Raw genomic sequence first — 19,453 nt, forward strand, 5'->3', positions numbered from 1 at the left:
GGCCAGCAGACTAGTGCAGCCCGCTCTAATAATGAGATCACTTTCAGGGGCTGCGGATGTAGCCCAGCACGTCACCTCTTATCTACAAACACAACTCCCTTTCTTTGGGTTTGACTCGAGTGGTCTTAGACAAAGATTTTCTCATGAACTCATAACAAATTAGCATGATCATTGCCTAAAGCCGATCTTTTAATATCCGCTTGCCACATTCTTTCAGATGTTTTTTGAGTTGTCCTTGAAAACCTTTGTTTATGTTTCTTGTTGTTTATTTCTCCTTTTATGAATAGCCAGTGTTATTTTTAGGGGATTGTAACAATTTAATAGATATGCTCAGTTTTCTTGTGGGCCGAGCTACCGTTTATAGGCGGTTTCAAGGCAAAAACATAAATAAACGTTACTGCGCATACAATGCGTTTGTGGACTGCCCTCACTTCTTGTACACATTCGCAAATAATAGAGCAGGCTTACCTTTAGATTATTTCTGATAACAAGCAAAAGAAGCTGAGAAGAACCGTTATTTGGCAAAACTTGCCTCTCCAATATTTTGATTCTAGCCTGTGATGCCAAGCTCAACCACTAGATGTCAATGTATCATAAGGTTTCTTTAAATGTGACAAAGGTACACAACGCATTCAACAAATTGTTAATTTATCAAATTCCCTAAATTCAATAAATAATTTATTTAATTCAATGATTACGCAATCATTATTAATTAGTAAGCATATATTTATTAATATTAACACAAATAAAAAATATATCAATTGTTTATATTATTAGACACTAGGTGGAACACAGACCGGAAGTTAGCCGGACTCCATGTGCGCCTCCAAAGAAACGGTCTATTGAATATTTTAGTTTTACTGTCATGTTACGTTTGCATTAATCACTTATGTGTGTACAAAAATCGTTGTGCATTGATCAGAGTTTCTGTGTGTTTTCCAATCTTACTTCATAGCACGCAATTTATGTAAATGCTCACCAGGTCAGACAGATGCATTACGTCTTAGCCCGATGAGAACGTTTTCTTCCCTCATGCATTTAAACCACCGGCAGTAAAATAGAAAGTCACCAAGCGTTTATCAAAAAAAGAATGAATATGCAATTTGAATGTTTTCATGGAAATATTTGTATATAATCCCGTAAAAAACACTCCAAACTTTGGAGTTGCAATAGATACTTGAAAAGTTATATTTGGAGTTGTTGAGTTCAGCTGAAAACACACTACAGTATCAAAGACTGTCACTCAATATGACAGCTCATGTCATATCAGTCCTGGTGGTTGTGACGCTTATAACTAGCAAAACTGGCACGATCCCTTTGTCATTTCTCACACAGCTGGACTCCCTCTCTCTGCAATTTCACAACTATATAGGCTTACAGTCTGCTATCTCTCGAGACACCTTGCTGGCTCCACATGAAGAGAGCTAGATAAAGAGGGAGGTGGAGGATGAGGAACAGTGTGAATTTAATTTTATGGTTTATTAATAAGACGTATCACTGTCTCCGTGCCCACACAACTCTTTTTCAGTAGCTGCACCTCCCTCTTCTCCTATCCAGATCTCTTTTTATTAGTAACACCCAAAGCTCTGCTTGCAGGGGATCCAGATATAGATGTGTGTTTGACAAGCAGTCAGCCCTCGTTCTTGAATATGTTACAGGCTGGTCATTAGCATATGCTGTATAATTGAATCAGCAAATTAGGAAGCGCGTTCACTGACGTTTCTTCCAAAGTGTTTTTGATAGTTATCTAGTTATTTTGCAAATGATGCATTGAAGGCTTGATTTGGCAACATTAACAAGCTATCTGTGTGGTCTTTGAGGTTGCTTTTCATCAGCAAAGATGCGTATATAATATAAAATGAGAACAGCCAGCATGGTATAATTAAAGGCGGTTTGAAGGGAACTTAATCTTTCTTTAATCTTAATTACTAGTTTGTTCCGTAACGCTTAAAGCAACTTCAGTACTGTCAAGTGTAAATACTTGTGTGTAAGACTGTAGCCACTAGGACTTGTTATTGATTCAAAGAATGAGACTACTGCCAGGTTAAAATGTGTAAATAATATATTTGAAAATATTGAAGTTTTACTTTGGTATAATGGATATGGGAATACATACTCTCTTATTAGAACACAAGAGAGACGATTGATCAAATCTGTTATAATTCCAATTAGTACTGCCGTATAGAAAGTGCCCCAGAAAATTTTTTTCAGTAAACCAGCTGTTGCAGAGCTGTGAAACATATTGCTTATGCCAGATACAGGAATTTCTTTCTTTGGGTCACGATCCACCTTTTGAAACCTGGCACTGATAAATGACCCTGTATTATTTCCCCATTCTTTTAAACTTGAGTGGGTATGGTGGTCCTAAAGAAAAGCTTGAAAATTTTAACCCCCAACTGAGGTCAGCAGTAGTGGTAATGTTGCATAGCTAAAGACCTTATGCAATTCATTATTTCACGTGGCCAAACGAAGCCAAGGTGTGTCAGCATCTCAGGCTGATCAAATCTCGGCATGGCCTGAGTCTCCTCTGGGGCTCACTGAGTTAATCCAACGTTGCCCCCAAGTGTTCATCGAATGCAGTGCCGTCAGGAGCTGTACTGTAATTTATCGCTACCTGCTCGCGGAGAATTGAGTGCAGGTGCAGCACACTCTGCTATTGCGTCACATTCAATTTGTGCCGAGCGGAGCGCATTAATGGAGCCACGAGACTGCAAAGACTATCCATCCCAAGCTCCACATATTGCCACATTTAGAATGCCCATTGAAAGAAAGAAAGAAAGAAAGAAAGACAGAAAGGAAGGAAGGAAGGAAGGAAGGAAGGAAGGAAGGAAGGAAGGAAGGAAGGACGGAAGGACGGACGGAAGGAAGGAAGGAAGGAAGGAAGGAAGGAAGGAAGGAAGGAAGGAAGGAAGGAAGGAAGGAAGGAAGGAAGGAAGGAAGGAAGGAAGGAAGGAAGGAAGGAAGGAAGGAAGGAAGGAAGGAAGGAAGGAAGGAAGGAAGGAAGGAAGGAAGGAAGGAAGGAAGGAATTTTAATATTATTTTAATATTATTGCATTATCCATACATGATGTGGAGCAAAAATTTGCCTTTATGAAAGGATCAATAGGAATATATTTAAACTTGCATAACCTAATATGTTTTGCTCATAGTCAATGTTTTCTTGTACAGCTGCTTTGTAACAATGACAAATGTAAAAAGCGCAATATAAATAAAGTTGACTTGACTTGACTATGTTTATTTATTTGTTTTTTATTTATATTTCGTAACGTTTTGTATTTATTTATATGTATATACTCATGTGATTTTCTTCCCTGGTTAAATAAAGGGTGGCCTATAATAAAAATAAACAAAAAAAGAATAACATTGTATTTTAATACTATTAGCAGCATTTTCGCAAAAACTATTTTTGCTTGGCCTATGCTTTTGTCATGTTAAAAACAAATATGTTGCTATGTGATATTCATTAATTGTAGGTTTTGTTTATTATTTTAACACGCGAGCTTTCCCCTTTTTTCAGTTGAAAAGGCAACATTTCCATTTTCATTTAGTTCAGGTTTTTCCAATCATTTTTAGGGCCATATTTTCACTGATTTCAACGAAGCGAAAGGTTTTCAAAGTTTTAATTTAAGTCAATTGCCTTTATTCCACACAGACAGACAGCTGAAGCGCTCGCTCGTGTCGTAGGAAACAAATTAGAAACGCTGTCCTTAGTTTTGTCTCCTTTGGCTCGCCGTAGCTCGCCGACATATTGTTTGTGAGGAGCAAATTCTCGGGGAGGCAAGAGCGTTGAGATTTCAGCTTTGAAACCAGCGTTCAACGCGTATATCGGTAAAGAAATCACGATGGGTAAGTACCCAACCTTTGCTGATTTTTATCGCGTTCATTCTGTTGTTCGCGTTATTATAGAGTTAAAAACCCGAGATGAGCTACATCATGTCAGTTAAGCCATGAGTGTAAACGGCCAGTTAGCTTAGCATACTGATCTGCTGTCGTTAAATCCTTTCCAATGAACCCGAAGGCAAACATTGTATCTTCAAACAAGTTTCTGTTTGGTTAATTTGTGTTTGCCGGAGATCGAAGATGTGTTTGAGGCGTTGCTCCGTTGTAAACGCTCGGTCATGTTGCAGTCAGTGGTTATAAAATCGTGCCATATTAGAGTTAACACTGGTGCTTATCAGGAAATCCCATACATTACACACTGAGACCTATTGAGCTGACTATCTAGACAGCGTTTTTGATCATCTAGTTCAGTGGTTCTCAAACTTTTTCGTTGGAAGGCCCCATTTGTGTGGGGGGCATCGCTTTGTGGCCCCAAATACAGATTCGTAATCTTAAACTTAGAATTTGTATTAAATCAAAAAGATGTTCAGTTATACAATGCTCGAATATCCATTCGTCTGGTTGGTGAGCTTATTCTTTTGATGTTTGATTGCATAACATGTATGATACATTTCTAAATTCCCTTAATGGATCCATCTTGGGGCCCCCAGTTTGAGAACCACTGGTCTAGTAAACTAGGTCTTGAGAGACAGGCGGCTTGAGTTTCTGTCTGCTAGTTTGCTTGCTTCGTTTTGTCGACCCAAAAAGCTCATTGTTAAACTATACAATTATTGAAGTTTAGTTAAAAAGTAATGGAATGCGCCCTCTGTATTGTTCTAAACCATTTTGTGTGTCATAAAACATGTCCTGTTACATAAGTTATAAATGATGATGCCGAAGTGGGATGTTTTGAGGGGAGGAAGAGGATGGGACGGGGATGATGGTGAGCTCAGATGTCTTGCTGATGCTGCTATGGCTCTTCCTTGTCTTGTACTATTTCAAAGAATCATCACAATTCAAATTCATATGAGATTTGGCAGCGTTTTAGATTCTAGTTGGGAGGTTTTCCACACCCATTGGCATTTTAGTTTGCAATCTGAGTAAGCTGACCTTAGCCGCCTGGCAGCCAGTGGTCTGTTTAGACCTCACTTTCACATGTTTTCCTATAAAATGGCATTTCTCATCTTTCTTTTGATATTGAAGTGATTGAATAAAATCTTTAATACCATCTGCTCAGTTTGTTCTCAGATTGCTCAAACTGCTCAAGTTGTTCCAAGTTTTTTTTTATGCTGCTGCAGTGCAAGCCATGCTTTTTGCCTTTCACTTGCAATCTCATGGCAAAAAGCATGGATGTTACTCAATTGCTTTATTATAACCTTACCATTGCTAATTCGAAAAAGATAAGGATACAGTTTCGAATACTAAATTTGTGTTATCGCTCACGTGTATCGATTTTTGTCAATCTTGAATTTTTACCGAAAAGTTACAGATTTAAATTCCATTAAAACTCCTTGTCAAGTTCAAGGCAGGTTACAGAACGATCTCCACTGCCAAGCGCTGTGTCTTTAAGCCATAGCAAACACGGTTCTTTAAAATAGTTTGTGCAGCGGGCACAGCCCACACTGCTATTTGTGAGACCCATGTGATGGGGAACTATGTCAGTAATGGAGCACTTGAACTGGTGTAGAGCTACAGCCTGCTTATCATCCTATCTAAATTTGTAAAACCGAGTCATTTTGATGTCCTTGTTCTTTAGAACTGATGCATGAACCATATTTGGTGATCCTCACAAAATCCTCGATGTCAAACACGATTATTTTTTCTCTTTTTAAAAGGTCTGACTTGTTTGAAGCTATTTTTAACTCTTTTTATAAAACGGGACCTTAAAAATCTCATTACCATCATTTACGGTCTAAAAATGTCAATACCATTGCATGTTTTGATAAAAAAAAATGATTTGAGAATATCTAGTTGAAAATCTTGCTTTTTACCAGAAAGTTTTAATTTAAATCTATAAACAATTACAAAATGAATTCATCCTGAAGTTACAATTACTCTGTGCAAGATCATAACTATCTTAATTATCATTTTTATGTTACTAAATTATGCATTTTATGTCTAAAATCATTACCGCCATGATGTTTCTGAGGTATTGTGACAACTTTTGATGTGCAACATCAAAACATTTGATGAAAGATTAAGACAAACCGATTTGTTATCAGCACCTCGAACTTCCAAAAAGTATTTTTCTCCAAAACGGCAGAACTTTACAGATTTAAGGTCATGGAGGCACCTCTGCATGGTGCATGTGCTGATTTGGGGTCATTTCTTTTCATTTAGCTTCTCCATAAGAATATGATTATACAGATGAAAAGATGACCGATCCAAGATCAGCAGTTGTGCACCGAGGTGCTTTATGCGTTTGCGCCCTGCTGTGCGTTCGGTAGATTTAGCCAGTCATCGTTTGTAGTCTCCTCTACACCCAAGCCATGCAAATGCTGAGACAGGCCACTTTCGCTGCTTGCTCATGCAAACAGTGTTCAGACCCCCTCAATAAAAGTGGTTTTGCTAACTAACTCCCGATGGCTCGGTGCAAGTGCACCGTGCTCAGCACAAACTGACCGGAGTGAATAATGAACATGGAGATAGCTGCTGAGATTGCTTAAACAATTTCTCCTCCTTTCATTGTTTCGTTTTGAAGGGTGTAATAAGCTACGTGCGACAACATTAATTTTCTTCTCGTTCATGGGCACGATGTCTGCTCTAGCAGATTGCACCGAGTAAACAAATTTCCCATATGTTCTTTGTCCACACCTGACAGGTTGTGCAGGTCTCGCACTTATTAGTAGATCATTGACAGGGGAATGTACTTTTAACATTTTATTGACTGTATCACACTAACTCTGCATCCTGATTTGCATACTTACACAATGCACTGTATATACATAGCCTGAAGTATGAAGACAAACTTCGCAGGCTATTTCAGCAACACGGCTAACCGAAACAGTATAGTTTAAAGTTTATCACACATTTGATGTTTGACCAGTTTCTGGTGTGTCCTGCACAGCAGAGCCCTCAGCGAGTCCTGCGAAGGATAATTTCAGGATGAACCGCTACAAGAACAAAGCGCTCAACCTGGAGGAGATGCGTCGGAGGAGAGAGGAGGAAGGGGTTCAGTTGAGGAAACAGAAACGAGAGCAACAGGTGACTTTACATTTGGTTGTTTCAGCTCTACACTTACACCTGTTCTTTTGCGCGCTTATGGGCTTCTTATTTCAAAATAAAAATTTTAATTAGCTTATTTCAGTCATTTTCATCTGTGTTAACTGTTGTCAGTTCAACTTTCTTGTAGCTTGGTGGTTAGAGCATGGCACTGGCAATGCCAAGGTCGTTGGTTCGATCCCAGGGGATTGCACATACTTAGAAACAAATGTTTAGTGTAATGCAAAGTGAGTCGCTTTGGATAAAAGCATCTGCCAAATGCTTAAATGTAAATGTCAAGTACACCATGTGTGGCATTTAACTCTTTTCAGACATTGACAAGATTTTCTGTTGTTCATGATGACACAACACTTCCCTGTCATATAAGAATTGAGAAGCACCCCAGGGTATTCTTATTTGTGCATCCTCATTTCTTTCCTTGTCTCTTTGGGCCATCCCCTAAGATACGAGGAAAGAATGCCGTGAGGATGAGGAGGAATCAAAGCAATTTAACGTATTCACCCTCCTCGCTCGCCATATAAAGTTCATTCGCTACCATCAATATGCCTTCCATCTCTTATATTCCCAGGCTACTTGTTCTTTAGTCTCAGGAAAGGTTTGTTTGTTTTGCAATTATACCACGTATTGTATTGTTTTCTGTACCTGTCATTTCTACCTTTTTTCATTTAATTCATTAATGCATTTATTTAATGCAACATTGTACAATGGGTTAAATAAAAAAATATTTGAAATGGAATTGAATCAAATTTATAAATAATTTTTTTCTTTAACTATAGTAAAACATCGATAAGAAAAGTGCCATTATAAGAGTTTGATACGAACATGAGAACGTTTTTTGAAAGCTGCTTATGAATGTAGTGGTTCTAATGTTTTTCTTTTCTGGGTGGATGGTATTATCACAAGACCAAATAATATATATAAACAGTATATGTCAAAAAAGTAGAAGGAAATAATGGGAACTATTGGGAAAAATATGATGTCATTAAATAAACATTTTTGGGATTATTGGACTATTTGTTTGAAACGAGACATAATAAAGGATAAAAATAAAGAATTTTGATGAAGTATCAGAGCATTAATTTCAAACACAAAAAATTAAGTCTGGACAAAGTTCAGAACAAATACATTTCTTCAAAGCAGAAGCTATGGTTTTTATTATGTATTCAGAGAAGAAAATATGCTGGGGGCCATCAAAGTTTTGTGAAAATGATCAAGTCTTGTTGGTCCTGCGCTGTCAGGGAAAGCCAGATAAAAAATGCTACCTTTGATTTCATTCTTAAACTCTTTTGGCAGCTGTTTAAGAGGAGAAATGTGGAGCTACTTGGTGAAGAAGGGGGAATGATCGACAGTCCTCTCATGGACTCTGATGTCACTTCCACCACAGCTGGAGTAAGTTCAAACCAATGGCATAGTTCGCTTTCTCTCATTGTATTAGTCACAGACTAAGGTAACTCTGGGGCTATTATTATTAGTATATAATGACTCCTTAATTCAGTAAGTACTTATTGATTTTGAGCTCTAAGAGGTGCAAATCCTGACTTGAAACAAATTCAGCTCATTGATCCAGACCTAGTTTGCAAACTGTGTTCTTGTGTGTTTGTAGGATGGGGTAATTACAAGGGATATGGTTGAAATGCTTTTCTCAGAAGATCCTGAAATGCAGCTGGTCACAACACAAAGGTTCAGAAAACTGCTTTCGAAAGGTATCTGTGGAAAACACTTGTCTGGACTTCAACAATGTTTCAAATCCTTGAATCTTGAGTTTTAACTTCACCCTTGTGTTGTGCAGAACCTAATCCACCTATTGATGAAGTGATCAACACACCAGGGGTTGTGAACAGATTTGTCGAGTTCCTTCAGAAAAGTACCAATTGCACATTACAGGTGAGATTTTATTGCAGTTTTCAACACCGTTGCATCAAATAAAATGATATAATTTGCTAAGAACAACTCCCTATCCTGAAGTGTAAACTCAAAATATTCACTTTGCAACAAACCTAGTAGCAACAACCCAAAACACTAGCATCTTGGCGGCTTGTTTTGTATGCACAAGCACAACTCCGACTTATTTTTATTAGATGTAACGTTTTGGAGGTATTGAAGAGAACAAGGGTCATTGAAAGTGTGTATCTCCTCAGTTCGAGGCTGCTTGGGCACTGACCAACATCGCATCTGGGACATCTCAGCAGACAAAGTTTGTTATCGAGGCCGGTGCGGTTCCTGTGTTTATCGAGCTCCTCGACTCGGAGTTTGAAGATGTTCAGGAACAGGTACACACATGAAAGAATTTATCAAGTTGCAAAAATATCACATATTCATATAATGATTGATATATTTTTTTATGTATTGCATCAGTAAAACATGGCTATTCAGTTGTAGTTGTTGTAATAATGCTTTCTTTATAAAGAAAAGATATGAAACGTATATTGTGTATTTATATTGTTGTCCCCACAGGATTTTGCAGCGATTTTGTTTTGTGATTTATAAGGCCTAAAATGCTTAATTTCGGTACAGCTTTATTCACAATATTTAAAAAAAGTTACAAATATGACTTGAATCGGCAAATATAGTCCTTCTTTAAAACTACCACCTGTGCAAACATTATTTATGCATTTCATATGATTAAGTCGAGCAGCAGATTCATACTGACGGTCTGGAAACCTGTGCCACTTGAAGTTTAGTGCACATCCAAGAGGCCATTTTGACTGACAGGTCAACCAACCAATCACGCTTCGTTTCATGCCGCTTCATGTTTAGGGCTGTTCAATTCAGATTTTTTTATTCCAATTCCTAGTTTGGGAATCGATTCCATGAATCAATTCTGAGCGGCTGTTTTCGATTCAATTTTTATTTGTAATTAAAAAATGTACACATTTTTAATGCAATACAATTTTCTAAGCTGTCACTTTTGACATTTATTAATTGTATATTGTTTCTATATATTTTCTATTATATGTTATCTATATTTTAGTTATTCAGCAGTGTACACAAAAATTCTTGCGAAATAGATAGACAGATTGATAATCAGTCAATTGAATTATAAATATGTAAGAATACTGTGCATATATATAGAAGAATGCATAAGCATAATATAAGCTTCTTAGCTTGCTGCTGTTGGTTTCAGCGTGTTGGTTTTGTATTGTTCTTCTTCGACAACGGCGCACTGCACACTTTCTGTGTGTGTATTGACCCTTAGTGGACTAGTGCACTTTTCTCGCGCATGTGCTGTTGTACGCATCACGTCTGTGCGGTCTCAAACAATCCATTTAAAGTAAATGAGAAGCGTTGATAAGCGTGTGAATCCAGCGTTAGATGTAACTGCTAATACTTATTGCATTTCACCTTTTTGTGCAGCCCTTCTTATTTCTATAATATTAATAGTCTGTTCTGAGTGAGTATATGTACTGACCTATTGCATCACTCTTTATGTCACAGGCTGTTTGGGCTTTAGGAAACATTGCCGGAGACAGTGCTGTGTGCAGAGATTATGTGTTAAACTGTAATATCCTTACACCTCTACTAATGTAAGTACTCATTTAATCCACATCAGACATGGCGTAAGTAAGAAGTAAAATATAATATGCATTTATTGTCATTATCGCTATATAAACTTGCGTAGGGTGATTCAAACGGACAAAATTTAAGAATTTAGGAAGGCAAACAGTTCTGGGGTACCTTTGACCCGTGTTTGAAAAGCGTGTTTGTACGTTGTCTAGCATAGTATGAGTCACAACACAGCTATGCAAGAACTAGGTTGAACTCTACAGTTCATTTGTATTCATTTGCGCATGCAAAGTCACGATTAACCAATCAGAATGAGGTATTCTGTCAAGTTTTGTTTAACGTGGCAAAGCATGTTAACTTCACTGCAATGATAGATATGTTTTCTTAAAAATGCTGCTTATTGTTTTCCTCAGGCTGCTAACCAGATCCACCCGTCTCACAATGACTAGGAATGCTGTGTGGGCATTGTCCAACCTCTGCAGAGGCAAGAGTCCAGCTCCAGACTTTGAGAAGGTCTGTGTTCGCCTGGGTTTTTTCCCTATCCCTTGACAACACTCGTATGCAGCTGACGTTTTCTCAGTCGTAATGTACTGGCAAACAGATACATGCAAACAGAGTCTGATTATGCCTGTTTAAACGCATCTAATTTAGGTTTCGGCATCAGTGTGTCACAATAGCAGCACACATTTATTGCTTTAAATGAAATTATGCCCCTTCTCTTAACCTGTCACCTCGTATTAAAACAAATCGTTCATTATCTTTTACACCTGTAGGTGTCCCCGTGCTTGCCTGTGCTGTCCCGTCTGTTGTTCAGCAGCGACCCAGACCTGCTGGCTGATGCATGTTGGGCTCTGTCCTATCTCTCAGATGGACCTAATGAAAAAATCCAGGCAGTTATTGATTCAGGAGTTTGCAGGAGGCTGGTGGAACTTCTCATGTAAGTCTGCCTAAGAAAATCAGAGATTGCAATTTGCTAAATCTATATCAGTACACTCTCTAACCTTGTTTGTGGTTGTATACGTTGAACTTGTAGGGTTAGCTGATGACTTCTATTTGTTCCCTCAGGCACTCGGATTACAAGGTGGCCTCTCCCGCTCTGAGGGCTGTTGGAAACATTGTGACAGGAGATGATATTCAGACCCAGGTGTGTGTTGTTCTGTTCTTCATGTTTCATGATCTCCAGCTTTAGGTTCGGGAGACGGATGGTCTTCTTTCTACTCTCCCTCACGCTCAGTCTCTCTGGCCTCACTGCAGGTGGTGTTGAACTGCTCAGCTCTCCCTTGCCTGCTTCACCTGCTCAGCAGTGCCAAGGAGTCCATCAGAAAAGAGGCCTGCTGGACCATCTCCAACATTACAGCAGGAAACAGAGGCCAGATTCAGGTGCGCCCCGACTCACACTCCACATCTGCTTCCCATGGCAGGGTTCGGCTTGTTTATCATGCACGGCAGGGTCACGACTGCACCCTGACACTGACAAATGTGTACTTGGGGGTTATTTTTGGATTTCATCTTCTGTTTTTTTCCTGCCCTTTAGGCGGTAATAGACGCAAACATCTTCCCTGTGCTGATAGAGATCCTACAGAAAGCAGAGTTCCGCACCAGGAAGGAGGCGGCGTGGGCGATCACCAATGCCACATCGGGTGGTACGCCCGAGCAGATCAGGTGAGCCTCTGGTGTAAGGTGCAAGGGGTCATATGGTGGGAACCATCTTAATATCTTAAAGGAATAGTTCACAAAGTAAAAATCTGTATATTAGTCTTTCTTCAGTGGAGCACAAAAGAAAATTTGAGATGCGTCTCAGTGGTTTCGTGTCCGTAAAATAGAAGTCAGTGGGGGCCAATGTTGTTGGGGCACCAACCTTCTTCAAAATATCTTCTTTTGTTTTCTTCAGAAGCAAGAAAGTCATACAAGTTTGGAAAAATAAGAGCGTGAGTTAATAATGCAAGAATTGTCATTTTTGTACGTCGACATGGAAACAAACTGCACACTCATTGAGATATAATTCAGATGAGTCAAGTCTATAAATTGTCTGCAGGTAGCTCTGTCATAAGTTTGTCATGAGAGCCTATTTAAAGCATTACCACAATCACTGTCTGGCCGCGTCGGGTCTTCTAGAATGGATTTTGGCTCGCCATGGTGCAAGTGCTAATCTTAGAGATGCAGCCTTGTTCTCCCGGGCCCACTTCTGCTGTTTATCCAGATTGAATTAGAGTGCGGTCCAGCTTTCTCAGAAACGTCTCCATGCTGTCTAATGAGGTCGCTTAGTCTGAAAGCAGCAGCGTGCTCCGTGTTTATTACAGCTTCAGTTTTGACCAGAAGTGCACTAATAGCATGTTTCCGCTGCCGGTGCCAGTGCAGTGCTTCATTACACCAATCAGCTTGACTGATTACTTCAACAAGAGCACTTATTGTTTTCATGACCGCTTGCCATTTTAGTGAGATTTAACAGGAAACCGTTATTGGTGAAAACCAGCCAATTGGACAATGTTCTTTGGTCCAGGCATCGATCCAGCTGTTTGGTTTGGCTGTAGTTAATAGAATAGTTCACCAAAAAATGAACAAATTTGGACATTATTTACCCTTCGTCTTATTTTAAAACTGCTTTCTTTATTCTGCAGCACACAAAATAAGATTTGGAAAAATGTTGGTAACAGAAAACCGTTGGAATCCACTGACTTGCATTGGTTGTTTGTGTCCATACAGTAGAAGTCAAGGGGGACCCTCTTCAAAATCTCTTTATTTGTGTTTTGCATAAGAAAGTAAGTCACACGTGTTTAAGATGCCAAGAGGGAGAAAGAATTATCAATTATGACATTATTGCCATTATTTAGCTGAAGTATTCCTTAAAAGGCTTGGGTCGTAATGCGTATTTGCATATATATCAGCCTTGTCAAAACATCATTTTAATGCTATTCTAGAGTTATTGTCACATGATCAGGTATTTTGCTCAAAAACATTGTCTGGCTTGCTATGATACAAATTTGGCATTCACTGTCTTTTCTCTATAGGTATCTAGTAAATTTGGGCTGCATTAAGCCTCTTTGTGATCTCCTCACGGTCATGGACTCTAAAATCGTGCTGGTGTCTCTGAATGGTCTGGAGAACATCCTCAGACTGGGCGATCAGGAGGCCAAACAGAACGGCAGCGGCCTCAACCCGTACTGCAGTCTCATCGAGGAGGCCTACGGTAACATTATCCTCCAAATACATAGATTTTTCGTGGACTCATTCATGTGAACAGTTTGACAAGCCAATGTTAAAGGGATACTTCATCCTAAAGTGAAAATGCTGTCATGTACTCACCCTCAAGTTGTTGCAAACCTGAAAACATTTCTTTATTGAGATTTCTGGGGCACCATAGACTACCATAGAAAAGGTGACCCAGAACTGTTTGTTTTGCTAAATTCTTCAAAATATCATCTTTTGTGTGCAACAGAACAAAAAATATACGTATTGTATACAATGGTAGTTTGGTAATAATATGTACTATTCAATGGTGCCCCAGAAATCTCAGTTGCTAACATTCTTCCAAATATATTTCTTTGTGTTCAACCAAACAAAGAATTGTATAAAGGTTTGGAACAACTTGAGCGCGTTGTCATATTTGGGTGAACATCCCTTAAATTCTATTGATAAAATTAATAAAGTCATTTTAGGTACCTAATAAACTCTTTTTGTGACTTCTCCTCTGCCAGGGTTGGACAAAATTGAGTTCTTACAGAGTCACGAGAATCAGGAGATCTACCAGAAAGCCTTTGACCTCATTGAGCACTATTTTGGAGTCGAGGAGGAAGATGCCAATCTGGCTCCACAGGTGGACGAGAACCAACAGCAGTTCATGTTTCCACAGCAGGAAGCTCCCATGGAGGGCTTCCAGCTATAACCCACCATCAGACTCCTCCAAACCACCCCCTGACCTTTCCCCGCACTCCATATCAGTCTTGAAATGCATGGCGCACCGGTTAACATCCAAGCGAATGAAATCGCGACCCAGACTGATATAATGTAAACACTGAGGTGTTTCGCGCAGAGTAACTGCCTCCTCACACACAGCTTCATGTGCTGGATTTTCTTTTTCGTTCCCAACTCGATGATGCAGCTAAATAACCATCCCCTCAGGTAGAATACGCGGCGCTGTGTCTTTTATTTTTAGAGGGAGTATGCTTCGGTTTTTCTGAAAGATAAGAGCGTTGTTTAGTCATCCAATCTATATCAGAAAATCTTTCATTCTTTTGATCCTGGTTTGGTTCATTTGATTCTGGTTTCATCATTTTCATCGAGTGTTGAGTTGTAGTTGTTCATTCTTTTTGTTCACTATTCCTATCCTGGTGATTAAATAGGCCTGGTTGTGTTTGATATACATGCTTATGCTTAATGGGCGGAACTCTAAGGCTGTTGTTTTTGGTTGAGGACTCTTCAAAGGTTTTCTCATGCAGTTTCATTTCGCTTATTGGTATTCATTGACAAAATCCTTTCAGACCATGCTGGGAATCTTTTTGACGTGGTGGTGGGTTGTGTTAAAATAATCCATGTAGTTAGTACAGTAATGTCCTAACATTAAATCACCGTACCAAACGTTGATCCTTAAAGAGAGAGTTCACCCAAAAATTAAAATTATTTAAACATTCACCATCATGTCATTCCACACCTTTCTTCTGCAGAACGCAAAAGATATTTGAAGAACAACACTCAACGCAATTGACTTCTATTGTATGGACAAAAAAAACATTTTTGAGACCATGTCTTCAAAATCATACAAGTTTTGAACAACACAAGGCTGACATAATTTACATTTTTGGGTGAATTATCCCTTTAACAGGGCCTATGTAGTGAAGATAATGCCCAGTTTTCTACCAGCAGAAGTGAAAAAAATAGTTGTAGAATGTTGGTGGTGTGCAGTGTTATAAATAACAAAAAAATTTATTACAACTATTCTAAAGGCTTTAATTTTGAAATGTGATCTGGACATATCTGAGGGCCGAGAGCTGCACACGATGGTCTTAATTCTGCTCTTGGACTTTTTCTTTCATTATCGTCATTTGTTGGAGCATATTGCTATTGGTGGGGCGTTCTGGTAGTGTCAGATGGTTGTTCAGCCCTCGGTATGTGCATGTTAGGATTTTGCATGGTGTTCTATTGGTATCCCTTGCCATATCTTTTGCTTTAATTCAACAGTATGCTAGTTCTTATTTGCCATTAACGATGTAGTCGAGTAGTTCTGGATTCTGTAGTTTTGCAGGTGCTGTAGGTATGGCAAGGAATGCATATTTAAATAATAAGAAATTATATGGGCAACAAAATGAAATGTAAAAGTTATATTTGCACACACGTTGTACACACAAAACCAGCATACACTTCATGAACATGTACACGTACAGAGCATAACGGCAAGGGGAAAATGACTTTCATATTCTCTGATTATTCTTACGTTTGCAGCTTTCATACACAGAAATGTTGATGTTAGCTTGTTCTACCTTTTGGCACTTTGACTACATGCACTAAAAGCCTAAATTTAAAAGTTAAGTTGTCTGGATTAATTTCCCTGAGGAAAGGCTTGATGCGGCACTGAATAATGACTTCAGGTTTTAGAAGGAGGGCTAGAAAAGTTTGACTACAAACCTCTCTCTTCCTAAAACATTTGTGGTCTCTGAGGAAATTTAAAACCATGAGTAAACTTCAAATGGAATTATGGAATCATTTTCACTCTACCTCCACAATACACCGACTGAAAGGTGCTTCTCTGAGTAAATGGGTGGGGCTTATTTAAAATGGGAGGGGCCTGTCCCAACGAGAACATAGTGAGACTATGACTGATGGGTGATGCATGAGGAGATAGAGGCAGTGTAGATAACGTTGTTCTGGCAGCTGGCATCTGTTCTTCAGAGGAGTTCGTTTCTTGTTTTGGTGCAGGTCTTTGAAAGAAGTTTTTTTTTTGTAAAATGCAGTTCCTCATCAGAACTTTGAGAACATTTTCGAAATTGTAAGCGTTTTGAAAATACCTCTCTACGATCTGATATGTACTTCAAAAGCAGTATCAAGGTGTTCTCCATACAGGGTTCTGTTTCTGTTCATGTCCAAGTTCTGATTTACTTGATGACGTTTGCTGCGTTTACAGGAAATCCATCTTAGAACAAGGATGCCACAGTCTGGCATTGTACACACCAGAGAAACAAAAAAATAAGACTGAGGAGAAAGAAAACTATGCTCTAAAAACTAAAAAAATATGTATAATGGTCTGTAAGACCACTCTGTGGGTTTGTATCAAGTTCAAAAGCAAAGAAATTAACTCTTAACGGAAATGCACTCCTATTCACAAAAGTGCCAATCAGACCAACAAAGACAAGAGGCTGATGCGTATCGATCTGTCTTTGATTTATTTACTTTTTTATTTACTTGAATGTGCACATGTTTTGTGCAAATATTGCTGCTCTATTTTCTTATCTTATAAATTAGAGGTTATGTTGTCTGCCACAGTTTCACTAAAGATGTGACGGCCTGCTATTTGTACACCAAATTGGTAAATTCAAGATAAAGGTATGATAACAATGCCGAATTTATTGTGCTGGACTAATTCATACTTTTAACAAGTCCAATGCAAAATTGAAATATTGTTTCCGTGTGTATTGTTTGCTTAACATGTGTACTCTTTTGAAAATAGTTCTGTTGGTACAGAGGAACTGAGGATACATATGATTGAAGGAAGAGCTCCATAGTTTGCAATTTGCATTGCATAGGTTTTTTTTTGCGTGTATGTGGCTCTGTTTCGCTCCCCTTTATGAGCTCTCTTGCTCGCCATGTAGACCCAGCCATGCTGTTCCAAGTCTGGCTCCCCTCTGTGAATAATCGTAGCACAACAACAATCGAAATCCGTTCAGGCCTTTTTTGCAGACCTTTTGTTCTCAAAGCCAAGTTTGAAACAAATCTGGGTGTCAAACAATCTGTGTACCTCTGTGAATTACATTTAAACTAGAAATTTATGGTTACATTGCTACATTGGCACAATTTAGTGGCAGTCCTAGCACTGTTCTTTACTCGTTGAAAATAACTTCTGAGAAGTGCAGAACACGACATATTTACAAAAAGGCCACAAATAAGTTGAATTGGGTCTTTATGGTCTTCCGTCCTTGATCTTGTAGATGTTGAATTCTTGAGACTTTTTGTCTCTTCCAAATCTAAAGCCAATGCGTAATGATTGGCTGTGTCTAGTAATGCTGACTCACTTATGTTTACAAGGCTACATGTTTGTTGAGTACTTTTCATACATTACTTGCCCAGGTGGATATTGTATCCTGGTTTGGTAATTTTGTTCCTTGTAAATGTATTTATATTTAAATCTTCTTTCCTCCTCTACCTACAATTGCCCATCTTATACTGTGACTGACTTGACTTTACCGACGATATGAATGGTGATGGACATACAAACGGAACATGTCACACAAACATATACATTAACAATTCTGAACAAATGTTGACGAATTTTTTGTCCAGATACAAATAAAAATATTAAAGAATGTATGGTTTATGAGCTTTCTTCTGTACGTTTTCTGTCTCTTCAGGAGGGGAAGGAATGTAATGAAAGCATAATTTCTCTCCTAATTCCATAATTCTATGATGAGTAATTTGGCAAAACAGGACTATCACTGGATCTGCGCCGGCATACTTTCACACCCTCCTACACCCCATCAAGAACCCTGCGTTCAGCAAACCAGCTGCGTCTTGTAATGTCTTCTCACAAGGGCATTAAATCCCTTTCCCGCTCGTTCTCCTTCCCAACTCCTTCCTGGTGGAACATTCTTCCCAATGCGGTCCGGTCAACCACATCTCTCACAACCTTCAAAAAACTACTTAAAACACACCTCTTCTGTGAATACACTAACCCTTTCAACAGGTAGTGGTCTAGCTTTTGTTGAAACTAGTAACTTTGTATTAGCATCAAATGTACTATTGCTCTTTTATGACATATCGCAAATTGCTCCCCGACCTCTTTGTAAGTCGTTTTGGATTAAAGTGTCTGCTAAATGACAATGTAAATATAAAAACACATTTAATGGCTCTAAGGCCAAAAGTTGCGCTCTTCAAATACGCAATTATTATAATACGTAATTTTATAGACATTTTAGCTGCAACGACATACGATAAATGGTCATTTTTTGTTATCGTATTTGATTTGAATCCGACTGCTGTCTGAATGCTTTTTGTTTTGAGACATGTGGCTATCAAGAACATTTTTGGGGGTTGTTCTGGAAGAACATCTATAATTTGTTTGTTAAATAAAAATATACCAGAAAAGTTTCAAAGTTAACGAATCGGTTTCTAGTGTAAAGTAGCCTTGGTACATGATAACCTGGTTTTCTTCATTGAAAGTTTTCAAATAAAAGCAGTTGTCCACTTTTTGGCTTTTGTTTCAGTCTTAGTGAATTTTAAATTCATATTTGGATAGACGTCCAATGTTAAAGAAACATCGGTTATCGTTATCAGACAAAATGTAGGCCTACATATCGCAGCAATCCCAAACATAAACGTTACGTGGCCCAAACTTAACTTCCACTAGAACTCAAAGAATCTATAACTGTTGACTCGTTTTAATTTAATTTCATACAAATAGCCTAATATAAAATAAAATATTTACATAGATTCATATCAATATTAAATAAATATAAAATAAGTCTTTGTTATATATGTAATAATAATAATATATATATATATTTGTGAATTAACGTCTTGTTTTTAGATGGTTTTAGTCTCCTTACCTCCTGAAAATAAGGCCCAACCGAGGTTTAGCCACATGCACAAAAACCCCAAAAGAAAGAATTTATACAAATGAAAATTAATCTACAAACAAATGTGTCGGTTTTGAAAGGGTTTGATTTCGTGGGTTAGTAGCCTATGTAATGTTTTAAACCAAAAA

The 19,453-nt window shown here is 38.4% G+C and overlaps 1 protein-coding gene across 2 annotated transcripts; it reads left to right on the forward strand.

Annotated features, from left to right (window-relative positions):
• The first annotated feature begins 3,650 nt into the window (after positions 1–3,650).
• kpna6 (karyopherin alpha 6 (importin alpha 7)) lies at positions 3,651–18,058 on the forward strand. Of its 2 annotated transcripts, none has more exons than XM_079484368.1 (14): positions 3,651–3,846; positions 6,887–7,023; positions 8,335–8,430; positions 8,645–8,744; positions 8,831–8,925; positions 9,180–9,311; positions 10,477–10,565; positions 10,959–11,058; positions 11,319–11,482; positions 11,611–11,689; positions 11,800–11,925; positions 12,080–12,207; positions 13,554–13,732; positions 14,241–18,058. In XM_079484368.1, exons 1-14 carry the CDS (start codon positions 3,843–3,845, stop codon positions 14,426–14,428), a joined length of 1,617 nt encoding a protein of 538 aa, XP_079340494.1. In that variant the 5' UTR covers positions 3,651–3,842; the 3' UTR covers positions 14,429–18,058. The 2 variants fall into 2 exon arrangements, with proteins under 2 accessions (XP_079340494.1, XP_079340495.1); XM_079484369.1 differs by having other exon boundaries at positions 3,655–3,846; positions 6,890–7,023.
• The last annotated feature ends 1,395 nt before the right edge of the window (positions 18,059–19,453 follow it).

This window comes from Barbatula barbatula (assembly GCF_947034865.1).
Source record: "Barbatula barbatula genome assembly, chromosome: 21".
Lineage (NCBI taxonomy): Eukaryota > Metazoa > Chordata > Actinopteri > Cypriniformes > Nemacheilidae > Barbatula > Barbatula barbatula.

Bases quoted from the DNA above. Each gene is read 5' to 3' on its own strand.
- kpna6 (XM_079484368.1), top strand. The intron at 8,745-8,830 runs GTATCTGTGGAA...TGTGTTGTGCAG, and splicing joins CAGAAAACTGCTTTCGAAAG to AACCTAATCCACCTATTGAT. The intron at 11,483-11,610 runs GTAAGTCTGCCT...TTGTTCCCTCAG, and splicing joins AGGCTGGTGGAACTTCTCAT to GCACTCGGATTACAAGGTGG.